Source organism: Lepisma saccharinum, chromosome 7 (genome assembly GCF_977018435.1).
Source record: "Lepisma saccharinum chromosome 7, izLepSacc3.1, whole genome shotgun sequence".
Taxonomy (NCBI): Eukaryota; Metazoa; Arthropoda; class Insecta; order Zygentoma; family Lepismatidae; genus Lepisma; species Lepisma saccharinum.
Window position 1 is genome coordinate 76,059,165 of NC_139235.1, and position 21,729 is coordinate 76,080,893.

Here is a 21,729-nt window from a genome sequence, read left to right on the forward strand (position 1 = left end):
CCAAGACAAATTTCTTCCCTATAAAGTGAGAATACATTGGAAATAATTTATGTTATGCAACAAAAATAAATAAGTCAATATTAGTATAATAGTGAATCTAGTATAATTAGTATAATAGTTCTGTGTTCACAGGACAAAACTTTTAGTTTTCACATGTAGAATTAAAACACCAGGTCTCAAACAAAATGACCTGTTAATCTGGAACCCAAACCCATGCAATGGTGATGCAAGGTGCCACCTGGTTGTTTTGGACCAGAAACTTTTTTTTTTCTTCCGGCCATCCCTTAAACACCTACATTTTCCACACTAGGTGACTGACAATCTCTAACGTCTCTTAGAATAGATGACTTCTGAGATTTTGAATGTGTAGAATAGAATAAGGAAGCAATGCATTGAAAAGTCATGCTTTTTCATATAGCTTGGGAATCAGGGACAGAAATATTTCTTGAAAAAATCGCATGCGATTCTACATTCTGCCAATAAAAAATACATTTTGAAACAAATATAACACTACTACTACATTAGTCAAACATTGCATGCATAGTGTGAAAACATGATGGTGCTTCTGCATAGAAAGTTATGCGAGGGGTGGTGTCTAGGGTGGAATGGACCTGACAAGAAAAAACTGGCAGAAAATTCTTGCACCCGTAGTTCTAAGGCGATATGGGTGACACTGATAGGTACTGAAGAGTGTTAAGAGATACTTACCACGTTTGCCACAGTATGGTTTGCGTTTCTTGATACAATTTTCCAAAGGAAATATATTTCTTCTTAGGGCTTGTTCACTTATCTTCAAGCATGAAACTAGTTGCTGCAAAGCACAGGAATCATCTACAGCATTGTGTGCTTCAAAGTTGAAGTCACATCCAAGAATATCATCAACCAAGTCTACCAGTTTGTGACTTTTTCTGGTTGGTAACACTTGTCGCATAAGTGGAAGAGTATCCAGATACCCATAAACTATTTCTTCGAATACGTCAAACATCCTATATGTTTTAAGATCTCTTATTGTGTATCGCAAATCAAAGCGTGCATTGTGCGCTGCGAGGATTATTGGTTGTCCTATGTCTTCGATGAATTGCACAAAGCATTTCCAAGCTTCTACACGGCGAATCGTCGACACTTGTGTGTCACGTAAGAAGAGTTTACCTTCTTTCACGGTCAATCCATTTACTCGTGAAGCTTCTGCTGGAATAATATGTTTAGGCAACATATATACTGAAAATGCCGTACTTCCGTGCACTGCTGCTATCTGCAAAACTTCTGCCTCGGGTCCTAATCCAGTTAGCTCGAGGTCATAGAACACAAGTTTGCATGGGCCATGGCCCGTCACACGCACACTGGTAGCTGAAGCTTGTTTCATATGAGGATTTGGCGTGTTGGTGGGTACAACTTGCACTTCTAGATTTTCATCTGGAAGACATACTTCAACTGTTGCACAATCAATATAGTCACCGTTTGTTTCCATCAAGTGTGCAATTGTGTATGAATCATGGTTAGCCAAATGTTGCGCTGATGTAGCTGTTTCGTCATGAATCACTTGATCTGAAAGAAAGGTAAAAACAATAGAGACTTGGGTTTTCACATGGTGAGGCATCCGAAATCAAATTATGTATTCACTTTTTTTGTCTGGCATTTCTTAGGTTCAAACTAATTATGTTAAATATTATTTTGTTTATTTATAACTGACCCAAAGGATACAAGAAGCATTGCAAAAACACGAAAGTGTACGTTGTCAAAATCCTAATAGCCAACCTCCGTAGCAGAGTTGTTAACACAGTATGCTACGATGCTAGGGGTCTTGGATTCAAATTGCAGGCTGCATATAGGTGTTCTTTTCGGGCATCCCTTCATTGATTTCGCCATCATTGCAATTATCCAAAAATGGCAGAAAAGCGACACTAAATAACAAAAATCAAATCAAATTGAAAACTAAATCCTAATAACGAAACTGCATTGCTTAACAATTTATATAGAAAGGTAGGAGGAAATGAAGCCTCAATCCATTGTAGAGATTGATAAATATCTGGCCAGGAGACATCAAAGAATACACAGGGTGGGGACAAGGTAGAGGAGCTAGGAATATGAAGACTTTCCAAGTGGCGAAGAGGAGGTTGGCTGTGAAAAAGAATGTAAAAAGTCAACTCGCTCATCCCACAGGTTGTAAAGGAATAACAGAACAAAGACCTGCATCAACAAGGAAGCATTCAATAGAAAGATTCCAGTGAAAGTATGCCGAAAAGAACCACATAATGGTTGCCTCTGTCTTCAGTTCTTTACCCTTGTTTTGAGGGTGGAAGGTGAAAGTGTAAATAGCAACATTCCAGTCTTCTCATAGCCCATGAAAAAAGTACATGTAGCAGCTGACAGAACCCTATGATTATCCATTGTACAAGGACAAGCCACATTTAACAGTCAAATGTGCCACAAATCAGAACAAATGTCTCACCCACATTCCTAGTCGATTGATTTGGTTTATTTTACTTTGCTTTTCTGCCACTTTAGGCTAATCGCGAAGATGAGGATGAGGGATGAAATTGATGAAGGTTAACTGACAAATAACATCGATGTTTAAGCTGGGATTCAAAACCGATACCCCTGGCATTGCAGCAGGTTGTGATAACCACTCTGCCACGGAGGTCTGCACCTTCCTAGTTGACAGGGGCCCTAGCATCATAATAAAAACCTGAGAAACAGCATAAAGAAGCTGGATATGTTTCACCAGTGCTACAGTAGGCATATTATGGATAAGCAGATCCAAATATTTGAAGACAACTCCCCAAATTCAGGAAATTTGCATTTCCAATTGCAATGCAGTGTTGTAATGTTTTCATGTAAGGGTAAACCTGAGAATTATGGTCTCAAGCTGTTTTTTCTTGTAATGTTTCAAATTTATTACACTTTATTCTAGGGATGGGACCGATTAATCGGTATTGGCCGATATAGACATATCTGTTAAATTACCAAATATTTTACCGATCTGATATATCAATAAATATCTGATAAATTAGTGCAAAATTCTGCCATTTTGTTGTAATTTTTATGGATAATCTCCATGCTCTACTTTCTAAAAAAGTAAATGTCTAAATATGCAACTACTTTTGCACTACAGTCACCTTGAAACAATTTATTAAGGAGGTCAATGAACCTTTCAGGTTCTTCAAGGACCATTTCTAATTTTATATCGGATCGGTAGAATATTGGTTATCGGTATTGGTAAATTTTATATCGGTACTTTATCCGTAATGGCCAAAATTTCATATCAGCCCATCCCTACTTTATTCCTTTCTGGTTTTTACCTGTGTAAAAATATTTCATGATATTTATATTGGAAAACATTTATATTTGGAATGAAGGAAAGTTCATCATGTTTCTATTTTAAAAAATCATATATTTGAGTATGAAATGGTTTTAAAAAAATGTCACTGGATACGTCAGAATCCATAAATTCACTTCATTTTCACATCACTATGCATCTTTGAAATGTCCTACCCTGAGATTCATATCACACAGCTTTTGTTTGAAAAAAATTGATGCCTTGAACAAAAAAATTCACTTCTGTACATGTATTTGTAATAACCTTACCTTCTGGCATAGAATTGTTAATGACCTCCCGAAGACAGGAATTTACTTCTGTTTCGTTCCCTTCTGCCATATTTGTTCGTTTTGATAACAGACCTGAAAATGAGCAAAAATTCCTCACATGAACTACATATTTACTTTACTTTTCCCACCTATTTACAGCAAATACATTCCCACATGATTCATTTGTATACTTTCTTTTGTTCTTATTTAGAATTACAATAAATCTCGGATCCATTCCTATCGAGGAGCAAAGGATGTAGAGATGTCTCTGGATGGCCAACTCATTTTCCGAGGTGAAATTGCCAGAGCCTGTGGTGGGATACTGGGAGGAACAGAAGCTTTTGGCGATGTAAGTAATTTTATCCAATATTTTGTCCTCTGTTTCTTTTACCTTTTTGTTTTGAGTTTTGTTACTTAGCGTAGTTTTTCTGCCCCTTTTGGCTAATCACGGCGATGAGGATGAGTGATGATATGATGAAATTGACGAAGGGACACCCTTAAAGAACACCCATTCCAATGCTGGAATTGAACCCTGGTATTGTAGCAGCTTGTGCTAACCACTCTGCCACAGAGGTTGGTGCATTCTATTTTGGTGCTATGATGCCAGAGGTCCTGGGTATTCTTTATGAGTGTTCCTTCATCAATTTCATCATATCATCACTCATCCTTATCCTCATCATTACGATTAGTCAAAAGTGGCAGAAAAGTGACGCTAAAGAACAAAAATAAAATCAAATCAATCATTCAATCATTCTGTTTCAAAAGGTCAAATGTCACAACAACTGTACACAAAAAGACATAAAATAAAATACATATTTGAAACATGAATTGTGCTTTGTGCCAACAGGATTTCTTTTAAATAATAAATACAGTGGAACCTTGATAACTCGAACTTCAGGGAAAAAAGAAAAATTTTGAGGTTTCAAGGATTTTGACTTGCCAAGGTTCGAGTTATTGAGGGCCAAAATCACCGACTTCGAGTTATAGAGTGCCAGCCCCCGTGGCAGAGTGGTTAGCACATTGCGCTACGACGCCAGGGGTCCCAGGTTCAAATTCTGGCCCGGGCAAGGATGTTTGTGAGTGTCCATTCATCAATTTCATCATATCATCACTCATCCTCATCTTTGCAAATTAGCCAAAAGTGGCACAAGAAGCAAAGTAAAATAAAGCAATTTAATCAATCAATCTAGTTATAGAGGTCTAAAGTTTACTGACCCTTCTGAACATCGACACTACGTATGCCTATAACACGTCCCGACACGATTGTTGATCACCTGACATTGTACGTACGCACCCTACACTTCGACTAATTGAGGTCCATGTGACTAAAACTTCGAGTTATAGAGGTGATTAGAATATAACTTCGACTCATAGAGGTTCTTCATAGTCTACCTTCGAGTTATTGAGCTTGAACGGCATCCCATACACTGTACAATAATTTGTCTTATCAAGGTTTTATTAGAGTTGTTGAGGTAAAATTAGTATTGAGTGTTATGGACAATTCAAGGGGATTACAAAAAAATCGACTTATCAAGGAATTTGAGATGTTGATGTTCGAGTTGGCAGGGTTCCACTGTATATATACTTGGTTTATTGGTACGTTTTGCACATATATAATATTTAAAACATTTTAAACAGATTTCCTCGGGTAATGTTGTCAGCGTGTAATAAAGGAGTCCCAGATTCGATTTCCAGTGGAAGCACACTGCACAGAGATTCAAGTTCCACATTAAACTCTTATAGTATAAAGGTTCAAGGAACTACATGTACCAAATCAGTTAGATATAATCTATTATGAGAAGAAGCACTTACACAAGTCTACAAGCACCTAGAAAACTGAAGTTTCATTGATGTGTCAAACTGTTGCTATGTGCATGCAGGGGAAGATGAACTAAAAATAATTCAGGCTTTTTTTTTTTTAAACATGGGCTAAGAAGGCCATGAATATAACCAAGATAAGCTATGAAATGGGATCTTAAACATTTAATTTATTAATTTATACAAGATTGGATTAAAAGTAATTAATTGTCTGACAGGAGTTGCTTTCCTAAAGAAGGCTCAACCGGTAACAGCATGAATAATTATGAAATACATTCTAATATATGGCTCTCTCTACCATATTCCTGCAGATTTTAAAATTCAACTAGCAACAGTGCAAAAATTTATAATTGGATGTTTTTCTGATTTAATGATAACAGAAAACACACAAACATTAAAAAAACACAGACTGTACTCATTAATTACAAAACACATAATAGAAATGTTGCTAATCAAACTAAAAAATATTAGAAAATATCTTTTTTAGAAGTGGATTAAAAAATTCAGTCACCAGGTGAAAATTTTCAGGTGCAATTTTTTTACTCCCATGTGGATATACTTGTCAATATACAGTCAGTAATTTTGAAAATAATTCATTGTGTTTAAAATATTATATTTCGTTTCAGACTATTTTGTTCACTACAGACGAGGATATTTTGGAGAATATCTCTCAGTTTGATGACTCGTTTAATGGTATGTCAGATGACACCAGTGATATGAGTTTGGACAAAGCAGAAAGGCCTGTTACAGCAGATACTGCCGTAAGTACTTCTATTTGTGATGCTCTTGTCAAGCAATTTTGAAATGGGTGCCAGAAAATACCTGGTTGATAATGCAAGAATATCACTTCCACATATCTTGCTATAGACCTTGTCATCGAGTCGGGAGGTGGCTAGGAGAAAGTTTCCTATGAAGGCATGGAGAAAAGAAGCAGTGGAGCTCTGTTGTCAAGAGACAAAAGGGTAAACAAAATCATCCATCATCAGGGAACACATTTATTATCTATAATATGGTGCTAAAATCAGTGTTATCTTCTGTTAGCTTTGCGAATTGTACGTAATCTTGAAAAATGCTATTTTTATTTTCAATATTTTTATGTATATTAGCTTTCAGCACATATTTTGACATAATTTCCATATTTTCAAACATTTTCTGACATATACCATATTCGTGCCATTTTTTCTTGTGTTAAATACTAAAAGTTTTCCGTTCATCTGGATCCTGTTCTTTTTGTGCCATGTTTATTTTAAGTTTTGACAATAGGCAGTGCATCTGTCATTCTAACATTCCTCAGGCTTTTGCAGTGAAATCCATTGCATATTTAGTACACTTCCATTACTTTGTGCTTAATGAATACAGTTTCAGTCAATGTAAATGTGTGTTTTGGGGCAACAGGAGAAGCACTAAAAAATAAGTATGGCAGTCCATTAAGTCGGTAACAGAAAATAATTCTTATTTTGTATATGAATTTTACATTACAATTAATGTCACGTAAGTCTATTGCATTTTATTTAGCTAGGTAAGCCACTTGCTTCATGAAAATTGCCATTTTTCAGAATTTTAAGTCCATTTTTGATTAAAATAAACATATATTTACGTATCCACCACTTTTTTGGTACATATAAATCCATTCCCTTCAATCAAAGAGCAGGCATCTCAGACACCCTCCTAGTTGATAGGGGCTCCTGAAAAGCTTGAAGATCAAGAAGATGGAAGATGAAGAGAGACTCTCATGGAATATTAGCCAGGTCAGTTCCAGATATGTCTCCAAGCTTTGGAGAGATAACATTACTCTCATCTTCAATCCCGGAAGATGAGATTGGCATTAGCTCTCAACACTTGAAAATGAGTGCAACCTTAGCTCTCAATCCCTGAAGATGAGTGCGACATTAGCTCTCAATCCCTGAAGATGAGTGCGACATTAGCTCACAATCCCTGAAGATGAGCATGACATTAGCTCCCATTCTCTGAAGATGAATCATTGACTGATTTAGTTTATTTTACTTCACAGTTCTGCCACTTTTGGGTAATCACAAAGATAAGGATGAGTGATGATATGATGAAATTGATGAAGGGACACTCACAAAAAACACCCATGCTGGGATTTGAACCCGGGACCCCTGGCATTGTAACATGTTGTACTAATCACTCTGCCATAGAGCCCCCCCCCCCACCCGAAGATGAGTTGCATTAGCTCACAGTCCCTAAAGATGAACATAGCATTAGCTCTCGAAAGCTCTGAAAGTGACCTGGCCGATATCACATGAGTATCTTTTCATTATTTCCACTCCAGGAAAGCTTCAAGAATTATGAGAAGAAAAATGCAACAATACTTTGTTTCAGTATGGGTGTTAATTTGACTTACTTGAGTATGGTGATGTTATGGAAATAACAAAATAAAAAATGTAGAAGTTGTATTAGATTACAGTATGTTGTTCTAAAGACACCCTGTTGCATATTAATATATTTTCTTCAACTAGGACGAGCGGCCATTTACAAGTGCATGTTCATCAGAAAAACAAGCAACCGGGTCTCCTTGTAGTGATGATACAGTGCTGTTAGCTGGACAGAAGATAGAAATAGTGTTTCTAGCAAATTGGGGCCATCCAAAAATTATTGGTAAGAACTACTTCTTGAAATTCCTTCATGTACAAAGATCTTTAGAAATTTTTTAATGCAACAGTAATCACATTGTCATGTAACATTACTGAAAGGTTTGTATTTACTACCTGTGTAGTGGCTGAAAAAATATTTCCAGAACTGCATAACAGTGAAAATAACACATTTACTCAGGAAGGGGCAGAACAGGACACGACTGCTGTCCTAGGTTTTTTAACTTTAAGTGTAATGGTTTGTCATTAATTCACTGTACTATAAATTACCAATAGACTTCGCGTTACAAACAAACTGCATGCAAAATGACAGTATTTTACACTAACTATTTATAAAAATATTGGATTGGTCAATTATTGACAATTACTGATAAACAAGTACGTTTGTTTTTAAGTCCACTTTGTGCACAGAAAGACTAATTGGGACTGGTCCTGCAGATTAAAGTTGAATCTGAACTATTATGTGCCTCCACCAGAATCGAACCTGTGACCCCTTGATTGCATGGCTACCAATACATTACCAATTAATTTGTTCCTTCACTGTAATATTAGGAAGTGCATTATGCTTTGATTAAAACATGAAAGAAGCAATGGTAAGTTAAACCAAACTGTGTTGTGCTACAATCTGCATTCAAACTCACTTAATTTAATATGATTCACATAATGTACTAGAAAGCCAAGTGAACTACACTTGTTGCATGTAATAACATTCATCTTGAATAATTTTCTGCTTTGATTTTGTGGAGATGATTTCTTTAAAATGCTATTTCATTGCAGGTTTGACGGGTTTTGAAATTATCGGCGACAAAAGCGTTATATTTCCTATCGAAGCCCAATACCTACAGTGTAACGAGTCATCTTCTCATATCTACAGGTATTATTATCTTTTGAAATGATACATTTATGTACAAAAATACAATATTTTAAAAACATATATCACACAGAGCACAGTAATAGCTAATTATTAGCTGTTAATTTTTGTAATTTTATAAATTTGTTTCACAAAGATGTCTTCCGTTTGAATGAAGTTGTAAGTTTTATGAGCACACTAGTATTTTTATTGGGAGATCACTAACATAGAACACCACCAATAGAAGGAAAGAAAAAAAAGAGTGAGTGTGTGTGGGTGAGAGAGAGAGAGAGAGAGAGTGAGAGAGAGAGAGAGAGAGAGAGAGAGAGAGAGAGAGAGAGAGAGAGAGAGAGAGAGAGAGAGAGAGAGAGAGAGAGAGAGAGAGAGAGAGAGAAAAAAATTGTACAATTATATTCGGAAGTTCAATTTGTTAAATTTATTATTTCCAGGCTAATAGATGGAGAACATAGGACAACAGATGATTCTCATATGTGGTATTCTGGTTTCTGTGAAGGAAAGAAGATAATTTTTACCATCACCTTCCCAACAATAGTGTACATAGCGGGTATCAAATTCTGGAATTATAATAAATCACCGGATCTTTCTTACTGTGGGGTAAGTATTTTTTTTTCATCGGTGTACTATTATCAAGTATTACTTGCATATATTTTTGGGTAATGTTATAAACTCCATATATTTTTGGGTAATGTTATAAACTAAGAAGTCCGTTTTATGGCTGAGCATATGTATGTGCATGTCTGTACATGATGAGGTAGAGTAATACTTGATTTCTTGTTAGTAATGTGCCAACACATGTATAACTCTGACCTCGAAGGAAATGTAGTGTGTGGTGAAATTTCAGCTTCCTATTTTCACATTTTCATATTTTTACCTGATATGAAGTATTTTCATCAAACATACTGTATTTCACCACATAATCAACAGATTTTATGTCCCATTTTCTTAAAACTAAAAAGTAGGGTGCAACCATTACATGGCACTTTCTTTTAATAAAAAGTACTGGTATTACTGGTACTTAAAAATAATTTATTACTAAAATGTCTTTGGTGCAAGATTAGGATGCACGGAATACCCATGAAAATACATTAAAATTCAACAGTCCAAATCAATGCACATCATTTCTTCATGTTAGTTTAACCCTTCGTGAGTCACACACAAAAAAATTACATCAATTCCAGAGCCTGGGTTCTTAAAATATGTTCAATTAAAGGTCTAAAATGTCAAACCCTCAATTATCACGATTAAATATTTTTTTTTTCAAACAATTGAGATTCTATAAAACTATGAAATGTGCATTTTAATTAATTAATATACAGGACAAAATAAGTAATAGTCCACATAATGAAAATTTCAATGTTACATGTGCAACCATAACATTGAAAAAAATTAGTTTTTGTTTTAAATCCACTTTATGCACAGAAAGTAAAAAGTGAGTAGATCCACTACATGCCTCCACAGGGTATATCGTACCTGGGATTCTTTGATTACAGTGTGGTTACGTTTTCACTGCTACATTGGGGAGACAATTGGAAAAGTGAGTTTCTTTTCCAAATAAAATAACTGGTGATTGAAAATCTTTTACATTTTTCATGGCACTCTTACAAATGGTACACTCATGGGTCTCAATGGTCATCTGAATCAAACTGTCCGAAAAAGTGTATTTCTTTCTTTTATCTCTTTCTTCCTCTTTTTCCATCTTTCCTTCTTTCTTCTTGTTCTTCTTCTTTTTCCATCTTTCCTTCTCCCTTTCTTTCTTTTTATTTTCTCTCTCTCTTTTCCTTCTTTCTCTCTCGAGATAGAGTAAAAAAAAGAGAGAGAGAGAGAGAGAGAGAGAGAGAGAGAGAGAGAGAGAGAGAGAGAGAGAGAGAGAGAGAGAGAGAGAGAGAGAGAGGGGGGGGGATAAAAAGAAAGAAATAACAAAAGAAAGAGAGAATTTTTTTTCTGTCTCTCTTCTTTCTCTCTCCGGATAGAAGAGAGGAAGGAAACTTGTCTCTCTGAGAGAGAGAGAGAGAGAGAGAGAGAGGAAGAAAGAGGTTTAATATTCATCTGAATCAAACTGTCCATCTATTGGAGTCACTTTCCCTCAGAATTTCCAGAAAAAAACTGTCCTATCTGCTCTTCTTCCCTTTCGTCCATCCCATTACACAGACTGTTCCGTTATTGCACAAATATCACAGTTTAACAGAAATCACAAACACACACATTAACAATTTTTCATTAGTCGTGCATGGAACAGCAGACCAGGTTTCCAGTAAAAACTAGGTACACTGTTAGACTAGAGACCTTCAACAAACCACCCTACTGGCTCAAAGATCTGACCACACTTAAAACAAAATTGTTTAAAAGATGAAGGTCACAAACTCAGCTAAACAGAGGGAGGGTGTTGACAAAACAATCATTGATAAATCACACATCCGGAACTAAAGACTGTGCATAACCAAGGCAGGGTTAATGAACACTAGTAGTTTTTGTGCACTATAGTCGAAATATTACACTTGAGAAAATTTACTAGTGTTGTGAAGTATGAACTTAAAAAATTTAAATTTAAATCATCTGTGTCCGAAGATTCTGCACCATTATCATTGTTTTTTCCACCTCTCTAGGTAAAACTAGCAACAATCCATGTGGATGGCAAAGGCGTTTCGCCTCCTGAAGGTTTCTTAATCCGGCGAGCTCTAGGGAACAATCATTTCGACTTTTCTCAAACCATCAACTTTCTTCAGTACTCTCCAAGTTCATCGCCATTTGGAAGTAAGAAGTGCAACTATGACATTGTGGACAGAGCAGCATCATCGTCATTGCTCCGATGCCTGGATGGGTGGTCAGGAGATGAGTATGAGTCTCCGATGATGCCAGAAGGTTTCATCTTCCAAATTCTCATTTTTTCCACGTGGGGTGACCCATATTATGTTGGGCTGAATGGATTAGACTTGTACGATGCAGCTGGAGTAAGACTCAATATGACAGAAAAAAGTAAGTAGAAATTTATACTGGCAGATGTAAGTGTGCGAGAATGATATACAAAAACTTGTTTCCCGGCACGAATAGTGGCTGAATGCCATGGGTGCCTATTCAGAAAATAGCATTATAATAGCATGTAATTTCAGAGTAAAAAGGTTTTCCTCAAATAAGTTATTTCCTTCTTTTTTAGTACCAAATGTGTACTACTTTCTAAATGTGCCTTGTATTAAAATTTGACATCATCATGTCTAATATAAATTAATTACCATCTGGTTATATATTTTAAGTTGCACTCTCGTGCCGTAAAAAAAAAATGCAGGTAAATAAGGATTCTATTAATTCATGGGTAATATCCCATGTGTTGTTCTTGAAATATAAGTGTGTTTTATCATGCTAATCCAATGATACTTATTCACAGGATTCTTCTGCTTTCTGAAACTACGCAAAATTTCCAACCCCGTAACTTCCAGTCCCCCCCCCCCCTCCAAAGTTGCAGCACGTGCATTACATATCCTCATAGAGTGGTCTTTTGTAGTGCTTCCTTCCAAATTTTGTCCATCCAGCTTCCATAGGATCAACGCTAGAAGCAAAATTCCAGACATTGTCCCAAAGCTGGCAACACTGCCGCTTTATATAATGTTATATTTTTTACTCAAGAAGTATCAGTTTCATTTCAGAGAAACTTTGCATGGATGTAGGAATCCACCACCACTACATACATTTTTTCTTTCACTTCGGTCTATTAAGAGGAGCACAGGGGCATTCTATATGTCAATTTTATTTTAAAAATCAAGTTTCTTCTCGCTTTAACACTAATTATTGGGAGGCACAATGTATAAATTTTAAATTTGAAAAGCATGCTCTTGAAAAAGCATGGTTTAAAATTGGAAGACATGCATTCGAGGCTCCAGCCTCTAAAGGTAACCTTTAGCTGCCCAAGCCAATTTTCAGCAAAATGCAGTTTTATAAAAATGACTGTAGATCGGATGCTAATTGCCTTAGACAGACAAATGATACATTGTTTTACTCAGAATGAACCATAGATTCGGACTATATGAAATGTATGCACATTCGGCATATATATGGAGGGAGGTGGGGGGAGGAAACGGAAAATTCCAAAAAAATTTAAGAAAAATGCCCCTTCCCCCCTCCACCCCTGGACAACAAAGTACAGGACATTGTCAAAATACACATGGAAATGATCGCTGGCATGTCTGGAACAAGAAAATAATTGCACTGTTATCATATGAGCAATAGAACACGACTTGTACCTCCCAAACAACATGTCTATGCGCCACTGACTCAGTTTCAAAGGAAGCCGCCATTTTCCTGCCATTTCCCCCCCTTTTTATGGAAGAACAAGACATGCAAGAGTCTTTACGGTGCAAAATATGTGTTAACAATAATGTAAAAAGAAGAAAATAGCAAATCCAGCCAAAAATAGCGACATTATAACGTAAAAACTACGAGCATGCTAGAGGATCTCAATCGAAACACTCAGGATGCAAGGGATTACATGTAGGATCTCGATTGAGACGCTCGGGATGCAAAACGTTAACTGGTCTTAAAAACTAACTAACAATTAACTGGTTGCAATATGCAGCAACGACCCCAGCTAAACAACTATCATTACATGTACATTATAATTTGACACCTACTATTTTCATATTTCAACAGACATTGCTGCGTTCCCAGAAAGTGTCAACATTCTTGAGAAGGTAAACAATGATGTCCGAACACCAGATAAGTTGATCGATGGGTATAATGACACACATGATGGAATACATGCTTGGCTTGCACCAATTTTACCAAATCAGGTAATAGTCTATTACTACTATAGCTTATAGTGGAAATGAACTTACGTAATGGTTTCCACATTAGGGTATCAATAGCCCCTAGGTTAATTTTTGCTACATAATTTAACATGTTCGTACATTATTCTTTAAATTTGAAATAGAATTAAAATAATTAGTCCAGGATTCATTGCATGGAATTACAAATAAGCATATTATTTTGTTTTTCAATGGCTTTTTCATGAAACAAAACAATATAGTGACAAGGAATGTGTACCATTAATAAACATGCAACAAAATCCTCATGCTTTTCTACTTAAAGTCAACTAATAGTTTTCTTTTGCTGGGAAAAGTTGTGTTAACACATTTTTATTCTTCTCAAACACATGGTATGATATAAAATTACATTTTCTGACAGAGGGCAAGATTGACCTAGATTGATTTTTCTTTTTTCATTTTTCAACAGCTGAATCGAGTGTACATTGTGTTTGATCACCCAGTAACAGTTTCTATGATCAAGCTGTGGAATTATGGGAAAACCCCAACAAGAGGTGTAAAAGAATTTGGGGTAAGGCTTTAAAATACTTTTTTTCCCTCTTGTACTGCACCTAGTATATGGAAAGTGTGGTTTGGTAACATAAGAATATACTGTACCAAGAAGAGCTCCAGCTTAAACGAATGGTTACCACTGTATTGGTTCCTTAGCAGTCCTCTTTCGATTCCCGGTCGGAGTTCAATAATTTCGGATAGTGATTGGGGAACTACTCCGGTATCAAAAGCCAGAAAAACAGTGGCAATGGGACTCGATGGGAGACTGAAATATTAATGTTAGGTGATTCGAAAGGGAAGGAATTGGATCTTTCTAACATTTGCTGACACCGTATTTGCCAAAATCCTGATTATCCTACGAGTTCCCAAACTTGATAATTTGTGTAACAAATAGTAGGATGAAAAACAGATTTCTCTAAAAAAATTGAATGCACTTTATAATATTACAAACTTTTTTATATGTGATAGAAGGCTCATATTATAAGGTGGAGATTTTAATGTAGTGTAAAGTTTGCTAATTTATTTTGACATATTATTCATCATAAAAACAACGAAATGTCATTCTATATAAAATTTGAACCTGAAATTCTGTTCTAGTTTGTACTGAAATTTTCAAACTCAGTGAAACTCAATATTGAAAAATACTTATAAATTTTGTAAATAGCGCTGCATTTGCATGAAACCAAATGTATTGTGATTCCTGAAGTGGCAGAATTTAATTGCTAATTTGTGCTTTGTCCTCACGGTGACATGAGCAGTCCCCAGTGGCCTGGTGTCTGACACTGTGATTGTGCCCAGCTGGTATACCATTATAATACACGGCAGTCCATAGCAGGTGCAGAGATGGTGGCGGGGTGTTCACGAACCCCGTGCTTCAGTGGATGCCAAGACCATCAGAAACTGCCATTCCAAGCCGATGACGGGATCTGTGGTAGATACTCACAGAAGCAGGTGTTCCTCAACATCCAGATTGGAGGAAAATTTGCAGGTGGTGCAGAATATGTTTGTTGGAAGTCCTGTAGTCGTCAGCTTGCAATTGCAGTTTCAGATATTCTTGGCATCCACTAAAGTATGGGGTCCATGAACACCCCACCACCATTTCTGCACCTGTACCCTGAGGAGAAAGTACAACTTAGCAATTAAATTCTGTTCAATGCAAATGCAGCACTATTTACGAAAATGAAGTATTTTTTTAACAGGGAGTTACTTTCCAACCACCCTGTATAATATACCCCCAGCGATTTAACAAAAATGCAACCAGAGACAATTCCCCCTTGTCCACTATTACAAATACCACCTTGCACGTTTAAACACCGGACTAATTGGCAGTCAGATTCTATCCAATCAACAGTTACTTGGCAAGTATTGGTGCTCATGGACTTAGTTTAGAAATAACAAAATAAGATCTGAGTAAGTAATTGAGTAAAATGTAACACAACTAAGCAAGGATCATTATTTGCACAAAAAAGAGAAAAGTTCTCTTATCAATTAATTCTAATATCTTGCAATTGCAATAGTGCTTCGCTAAAGTACATTCCCAGTATTCCATTAATGAAACTTTTTTTTTCAGATACTTGTTGATGACCTGGTGGTGTACAATGGTGTTCTGGATGCAGCTTCATCGTGTAATAATCCAGCAGTGGTGCCATATAGTACAGTATTATTTACACTGAATAAAGATTTGCTTCGGCAAGAGAAGAATACAGCTATTAGGTATGTATAGACAATAGTTTTGTTAAAGTATAAGTATTATGCCTTTGAAAGATGTGCAATAAATATCTTGTATGAATGTTGGAACCATAGGCAAGTGGTGGGGGCAAGGGGGGCACTTTCCCCTCCCCCAATTTTCAGATTTATGAAAATTTACAAGTTAATAGTACTTTTTAGGGGTGTGCAGGATGGTGAATTTTTGGTTGGGACGGGAATTTTTTAAATCCCAACTTTCGGAACATTTTGGGGACAGAAAATGTTCCAAATTTACCGAAACTGTGAAAATCTCGAAATTGGGATTGATTTGGTGTTTTAAATCCACTTTATGCACAGTAAGACTAATCGGGACTGGACCTACTGTTTAAAGTGGGATCCGAACCACTATGTGCCTCCATCGGGTATCGAACCCGGGACCCCTTGATTACAAGGCAATGACGCTACCACTGCACCTTTGGGGAGGCGAAAATCTCAAAATATACACACTTTTTTCCTTGGAAGATTATTTTTGCATTCCTATAATAAAAACTTCCATTTCCAAGACATTTCGGACATTCGTGGGACAGAAACCATCATAATTAAACACTTTTAAATGCTATCATTTGGAATTTCCCAACTGGTCTGGACCCCGAAACGTTGGGAAATCATTTCCGCAATTCCGGATAGTGACGAGAATTTTTTTTCTGAATCTGGTACTAACTTATCAGAATCCCGCACAACCCCAGTACTTCTGTTAACCTCCTGGAACCTTAGGAGAAAAGTTATGCTCCAAGTTTGATTCTATCCCCCCCCCGTTAAGTCCCAAGTTACGCCTATGGTTGGAACTAGGGATGGTCAAATGGATCCGGATCTGAAAGTTCCAGATCTGGATCCGGATCTGAAAGTTCCAGATCTGGATCCGGATCCGAAAGTTCCAGATCTAGATCCAGATCCGAAAATTTCGGATCGGAATCTGGATTCAAAAGTTCTGGATCCGGATCCAGATCCGAGAGTTTCGAATCTGTATTACCACACCTTAAAAGGTATTATGATCTTCGGTTACAACGAAATTTTTCATTAGTTAGTTCTACAAGATTATTTTCAAGTGTTGTTCCTAAAATACTTTGCTACGCATCGGCTAACACACACGTGCACAAAAATAATCTTACTTGTTTAACATAAAATGTCAGAGGTGATTTTGTAAATGCCATTGAAACGAATATGTATTCATTCGAATGTACGTATTTGAAATGGAAACGCACATAAATGTGAGACATTCCATTCCAGGATGAAACCTTTCACACATTTAACAAGATAGTATAGTATATTGTATATATATATGTAATATTATAGACACATTCTTACTTTCCAAAGAAGAGCTCATTTGGGATGGCAAAACGGATCCAGATCTGAAAAATTTGGATACGGATCCGAAAGTTCTGGATCCGGAACCAAAAATTTCGGATCCGCGAATCTGGATCCGAAAAAATTTAGAATCCGAATCCCATGGATCCGGAACCAACCGGATCCGGATTTCGGATCCACCAGGATCCGGATCTGGCCATCCCTAGTTGGAACCTGCAATTATGTGCTAGCATTGGGAAGTATCATATGAGGGATACATGTACAAAACTATAGTGTCAACAAGTACCTTAGTGGTTATTACTTCATCTTTTCAGCTGACCAGTACTAGGGTGGCCAGATATTCTGGATGATAGATATCTAGATTTTAAAGCATGTGAATTGGATAGTCCAGATATCTGGAAGTGATAAACTCGCATAAACTTTCTCGTTTCCATGTAATAATAATATGAAAGACATACTGGAAAATGTAGAGAAAAGATTTGTCTCATTTCTATATTTTAAATTCAGACTTCTTAGGTTTTATTACAAATATTATAATTTGTTCGACAAACTTAATATTTTGTGTCTCTTTGAGAGAAGAAATATCAACGATTACAATTACATTTCCAAATTAATTAATGGAAAACTTGATGTACCATATTTATTATCTAAAATTACATTAAAGACACGTCATTATGTATTCCGAAACAACTGCTCTGCAATTTCTGTCACTTCTTATTTTAGACATAATAGGTATTTTGATTTTCTTATATCCCAATATGCTCATAATCCACTGGAGCCTAGTAACCTTTTATTGTGATAATAACATTGTGTAATTTTACTTTTAACTGTTTTTTTTTAGTATATGTGATTACATTGTACTTTTCAAATTTGTATTTTTCTTTAATTTTAACTAAATTGTTCTTCTCACTGTATTTTTTCATGTAGTACACATTTTATTATTTTTATTTTTTATTGTAATATTGTGTATATGTCATATGCCATCACAAACTGCTGCATTAGGCATGTATGCTGTTTTTCAGCAGTAAAATCAAATAAATCAAATCAAATTATGTAAAATACTATGCTTGCTCCCTTGGCCACCCAAGCCACGTTGATAATTTCCAATATCCAGATATTTGAAATCTGGATAGAAAGTTTTCCGATATAATGGATAAATCCGGATCCGGCCATCCCTAGTCAGTACTAAGTTTGATTCCAGTGGACACCCACTACTATTTTCTTATGCATTCACATTTTATAGCTTCATATAACAAGCAATCCTGCTTTGTCTAGAATAAGAGTGAGGTAGCACAAAATAAGCATGACTGAAAATAATTATACATTACTCCAAAAGAGTAAAATCGATGCAAATTTTTAAAAATAGAAATTGGATTTAAATTATAGGAACAGTCATTATGGACAGGACGTTCAGCTACTGAATGAACAGCAGCGGATAACTTCAGGAGGATCTCAGCGAACTCCAGACCAATCACGGCGTCCTTTGACTTCTGTGAAACCCCAGACTTCATACAAAAAGAAATAAGACTGGTATTAGATCAGTATTGTGTATAAACACAAAGTGGAAAATGATAGCTGGAGAAAAGCTAGTCTTTCAGTGCAAAATGTTTTTTTACCGTCCAGTATGCCTTATTCACTATACCAACTTACCAGAATGGTACAATACTGTGCATGTTGTGTAAATATTTTTTTTCTTTTTTGTAGTATATGTAATACAAGCAAAAAATCTGTTACTTTTATGAAATATTACTGTTGTATGTGAAATATGGATGTATATTTATTGATACCTGATTTACAAAAGAGAATGATGTATGTATCATGTAATGAACTTTTTATGTATTGCGTGGGACCTCAGTGTGTACAAACAAGTGTGCTGTAATATCTGATCTGTAGTTTCTGTGCTCTCATAAGTTATAATTATTCTTCACTAAGGCTGTGCAATTCGTCACTAATTATGTATGTGATTTTTGAAACATTAATATGTCTCTGATCATCCATCACATGAACTTCAAGAATATAGAAACTGATCCTACAATCTCATCATAGTAGCATATGGTCACATTAGTTTATAAAAAAAATGATACCACATGTAAGCAACATAAAAAAAACATGCCGAGACTGACATACTCGTTAACTCTTACATGCCGGATGTGACATACGTGTCACGTAGAGAGTTTTTTTTTTTTTAATTTGGTATATACTGTGACTCAGGTAATGTTCAGAGATACATTTACAGTGCTACATGAGCCTTGAGGTATCTCATTAGTTATTAATAGTTTTATTTGATTCTCGCTGTATTTGTGGCAGGGGGTATTGTAAATTAATTTTTTCTCAAAGTATCAGCAATAAGTTCACAATTCTTGTCACGAGAGCAGAACAAATATCAGGCAATGTGCAGGTGCCATGCCCTGGGATTGCCTACGTGGGGCACAACGAAGTTCAAATTTTGTTAAAGAAAAACTTTCATCATCTTCTTCTACTTGATAAACATTATTTTTTGTCAATCATAAGCTTATAATCTAATCTAAACTGAAGAAAATGAGGTATAATTTTTAACTCTAGGATTCACAGTTTCCAAAGATTTAAATTATTATTTAAAACCGTGCATAGTTTTAAATACGCTCAGCATTAGGGCCTACACAGGGAAAATCGGCAGCTGCGTTTAAGTGTTAAACAAGGTAGAGTTACGTCCTCCTACAATTGCATTTGAAACTCCGAAGGTTAAGATTCTGCATGAAGAAAGTGTTGAAGCTTGAATGATGAACAGATTCTCTTGGAATATCGAGCAGGCAAGTTCTGAAAAGATTTCAGTTTTTGAGAGATTGGTGACTGAAGATGAAAGTTTGGACACCTTTTCAGAACTCACCTGATCGAAATCACAAGAGAATGTGTTAAAGATTTTGCATGGCAAATTCCCTAATATGCATCTGTTAGCTGCAGTGTCACTTGGATTAACCAGAACTTACACAAGAATATGCAGTCTCTATTAGGAAATGAGCCACCAATTTCGAAGTATGGTTTTGAGAAGCTCCTCAGTGCAGGTAAAATTTAAAATTTCATCATCTTTTTATCAGTGGCATTGTGTCTCATTTATGTTCAGGTAGGCTAATTGAGACTGAATCCCTGTACAGTGTGCCTCCACTGAGACCCCTTCATTACAAGACAACATTACACTTATGTCATAACCTTTGTATTGAATTACAATTGAAGCTGTGTTCCAATCTCCAGCTTAAATTTTGAGAACATTGAAACATTTCCCTCAAACTCTTGAACTTTGCATCTTCAGTACCATCATTTCTGCAGTGAATGCGAGAGGAGTAAACAGATGACTGTCACAAGTTGGTATGACTGTATCAAGCAAATATCAATCTGATTAATAATGATCGCATTACAAATGTATCTTCAATAATCAAAATCAAACCAAGGTTTGCATGTGAATAGTGAAGTTAGGGTGCTACAGATAATTAGTGAGGTTAGATAAAAGTGGTGTTAACAGCATCACAAACCAGCTGCTTTACCATTATTTTTAATGGCAAGGAAGTTTCCTGGTCGGTCAGGTGGAAATCAAAGGAATTAAAGTTCATAATGCAATATATCAGTGGTTAATCCTGAGAACCATATATTGCATAGCTCTATGCTTTGCTGAACGTTTCCTGTGAGAATTCTTAAGAAAAACATCCAGACACAAATGGTTGCGGAGACTCCCATCTGTGTTAACGATTTTTTCATAATTATCCAGAATGTTACAAATCAATGAAGTTCCTATCAAAATGATTCTGTCATGCACAACTGAATTATCAGATTTTTCAGTGTACAAGTAGTTAAACCGCTTTGTTACTGTTTGGTCTAGTATCACTGTACTAGGTGTTTACCAACATGTCCGTAGCTCGTATCATTGAAATTATATTGTATACATTAAAAAATGTTGTGTGGAACGAAGCCCCTTGTGTGGCTATTATGGTAATATAATTTTTCAGTGTACAAGCTACAATCTAATTTCTTTGATCTGTGATACACATTATGTTGCATGCAAGAAAGAAACACACTTTTCCCTCTCCGTACACATGAAATATATTTGGTACATCCAAATTGGTTTTTCACAATATTACAAACGTCAGCTTCATCTTCATGGTAATTAGAGGTTCGGACAAAATAAATATTTGGGGGGAAAACTCTACAGAATTGAGTCTTGAGAAGTTCACAGCTTAACGAAATAATACAAAGTGAGAAGTTTACCGATTTAGATTTTTAAAAATGTTCACACATGGCAACTCCTGCACTTTTGTCTGGATTTTACATCAAAAAATGCCCGAGTCATCTTATAAAGTTCAAATAATAGATATAATATGTACTGTACTGCAGTGTAATATGAATCGCTAATTTGCTGACAGATAAAAATGTGTACAAACTATTTTTCAAGACCTCTTTCTATAAAGCATATTTTAAAAATCATGTGTGCTTTTTCATTATCCTTTCCTTGACTTCTTAA

General features: G+C 35.9%; 2 protein-coding genes across 4 annotated transcripts in view; one reads left to right on the top strand and one right to left on the bottom strand.

Annotated features, from left to right (window-relative positions):
- LOC145989936 (katanin-interacting protein-like) overlaps positions 1-21,673 on the top strand; it is a 58,426-nt gene extending 36,753 nt beyond the window's left edge. For both annotated transcript variants that reach the window (XM_083125467.1, XM_083125466.1), the window contains exons 7-16: positions 3,797-3,934; positions 6,030-6,164; positions 7,884-8,022; positions 8,793-8,889; positions 9,315-9,480; positions 11,490-11,859; positions 13,525-13,664; positions 14,107-14,208; positions 15,760-15,902; positions 18,627-21,673. In XM_083125467.1, coding sequence (XP_082981593.1) covers positions 3,797-3,934; positions 6,030-6,164; positions 7,884-8,022; positions 8,793-8,889; positions 9,315-9,480; positions 11,490-11,859; positions 13,525-13,664; positions 14,107-14,208; positions 15,760-15,902; positions 18,627-18,765 — 1,569 coding nt within the window. In that variant the 3' untranslated portion in view covers positions 18,766-21,673. The remainder of the gene's footprint in view (positions 1-3,796; positions 3,935-6,029; positions 6,165-7,883; positions 8,023-8,792; positions 8,890-9,314; positions 9,481-11,489; positions 11,860-13,524; positions 13,665-14,106; positions 14,209-15,759; positions 15,903-18,626) is intronic.
- Positions 1-21,729, bottom strand: part of LOC145989935 (uncharacterized) — a 39,821-nt gene that overhangs the window by 6,779 nt on the left and 11,313 nt on the right. For both annotated transcript variants that reach the window (XM_083125464.1, XM_083125465.1), the window contains exons 2-3: positions 3,586-3,678; positions 709-1,545 (exon numbers count right to left, since the gene is read on the bottom strand). In XM_083125464.1, the coding sequence (XP_082981590.1) occupies positions 709-1,545; positions 3,586-3,655 (907 nt within the window). In that variant the 5' untranslated portion in view covers positions 3,656-3,678. The remainder of the gene's footprint in view (positions 1-708; positions 1,546-3,585; positions 3,679-21,729) is intronic.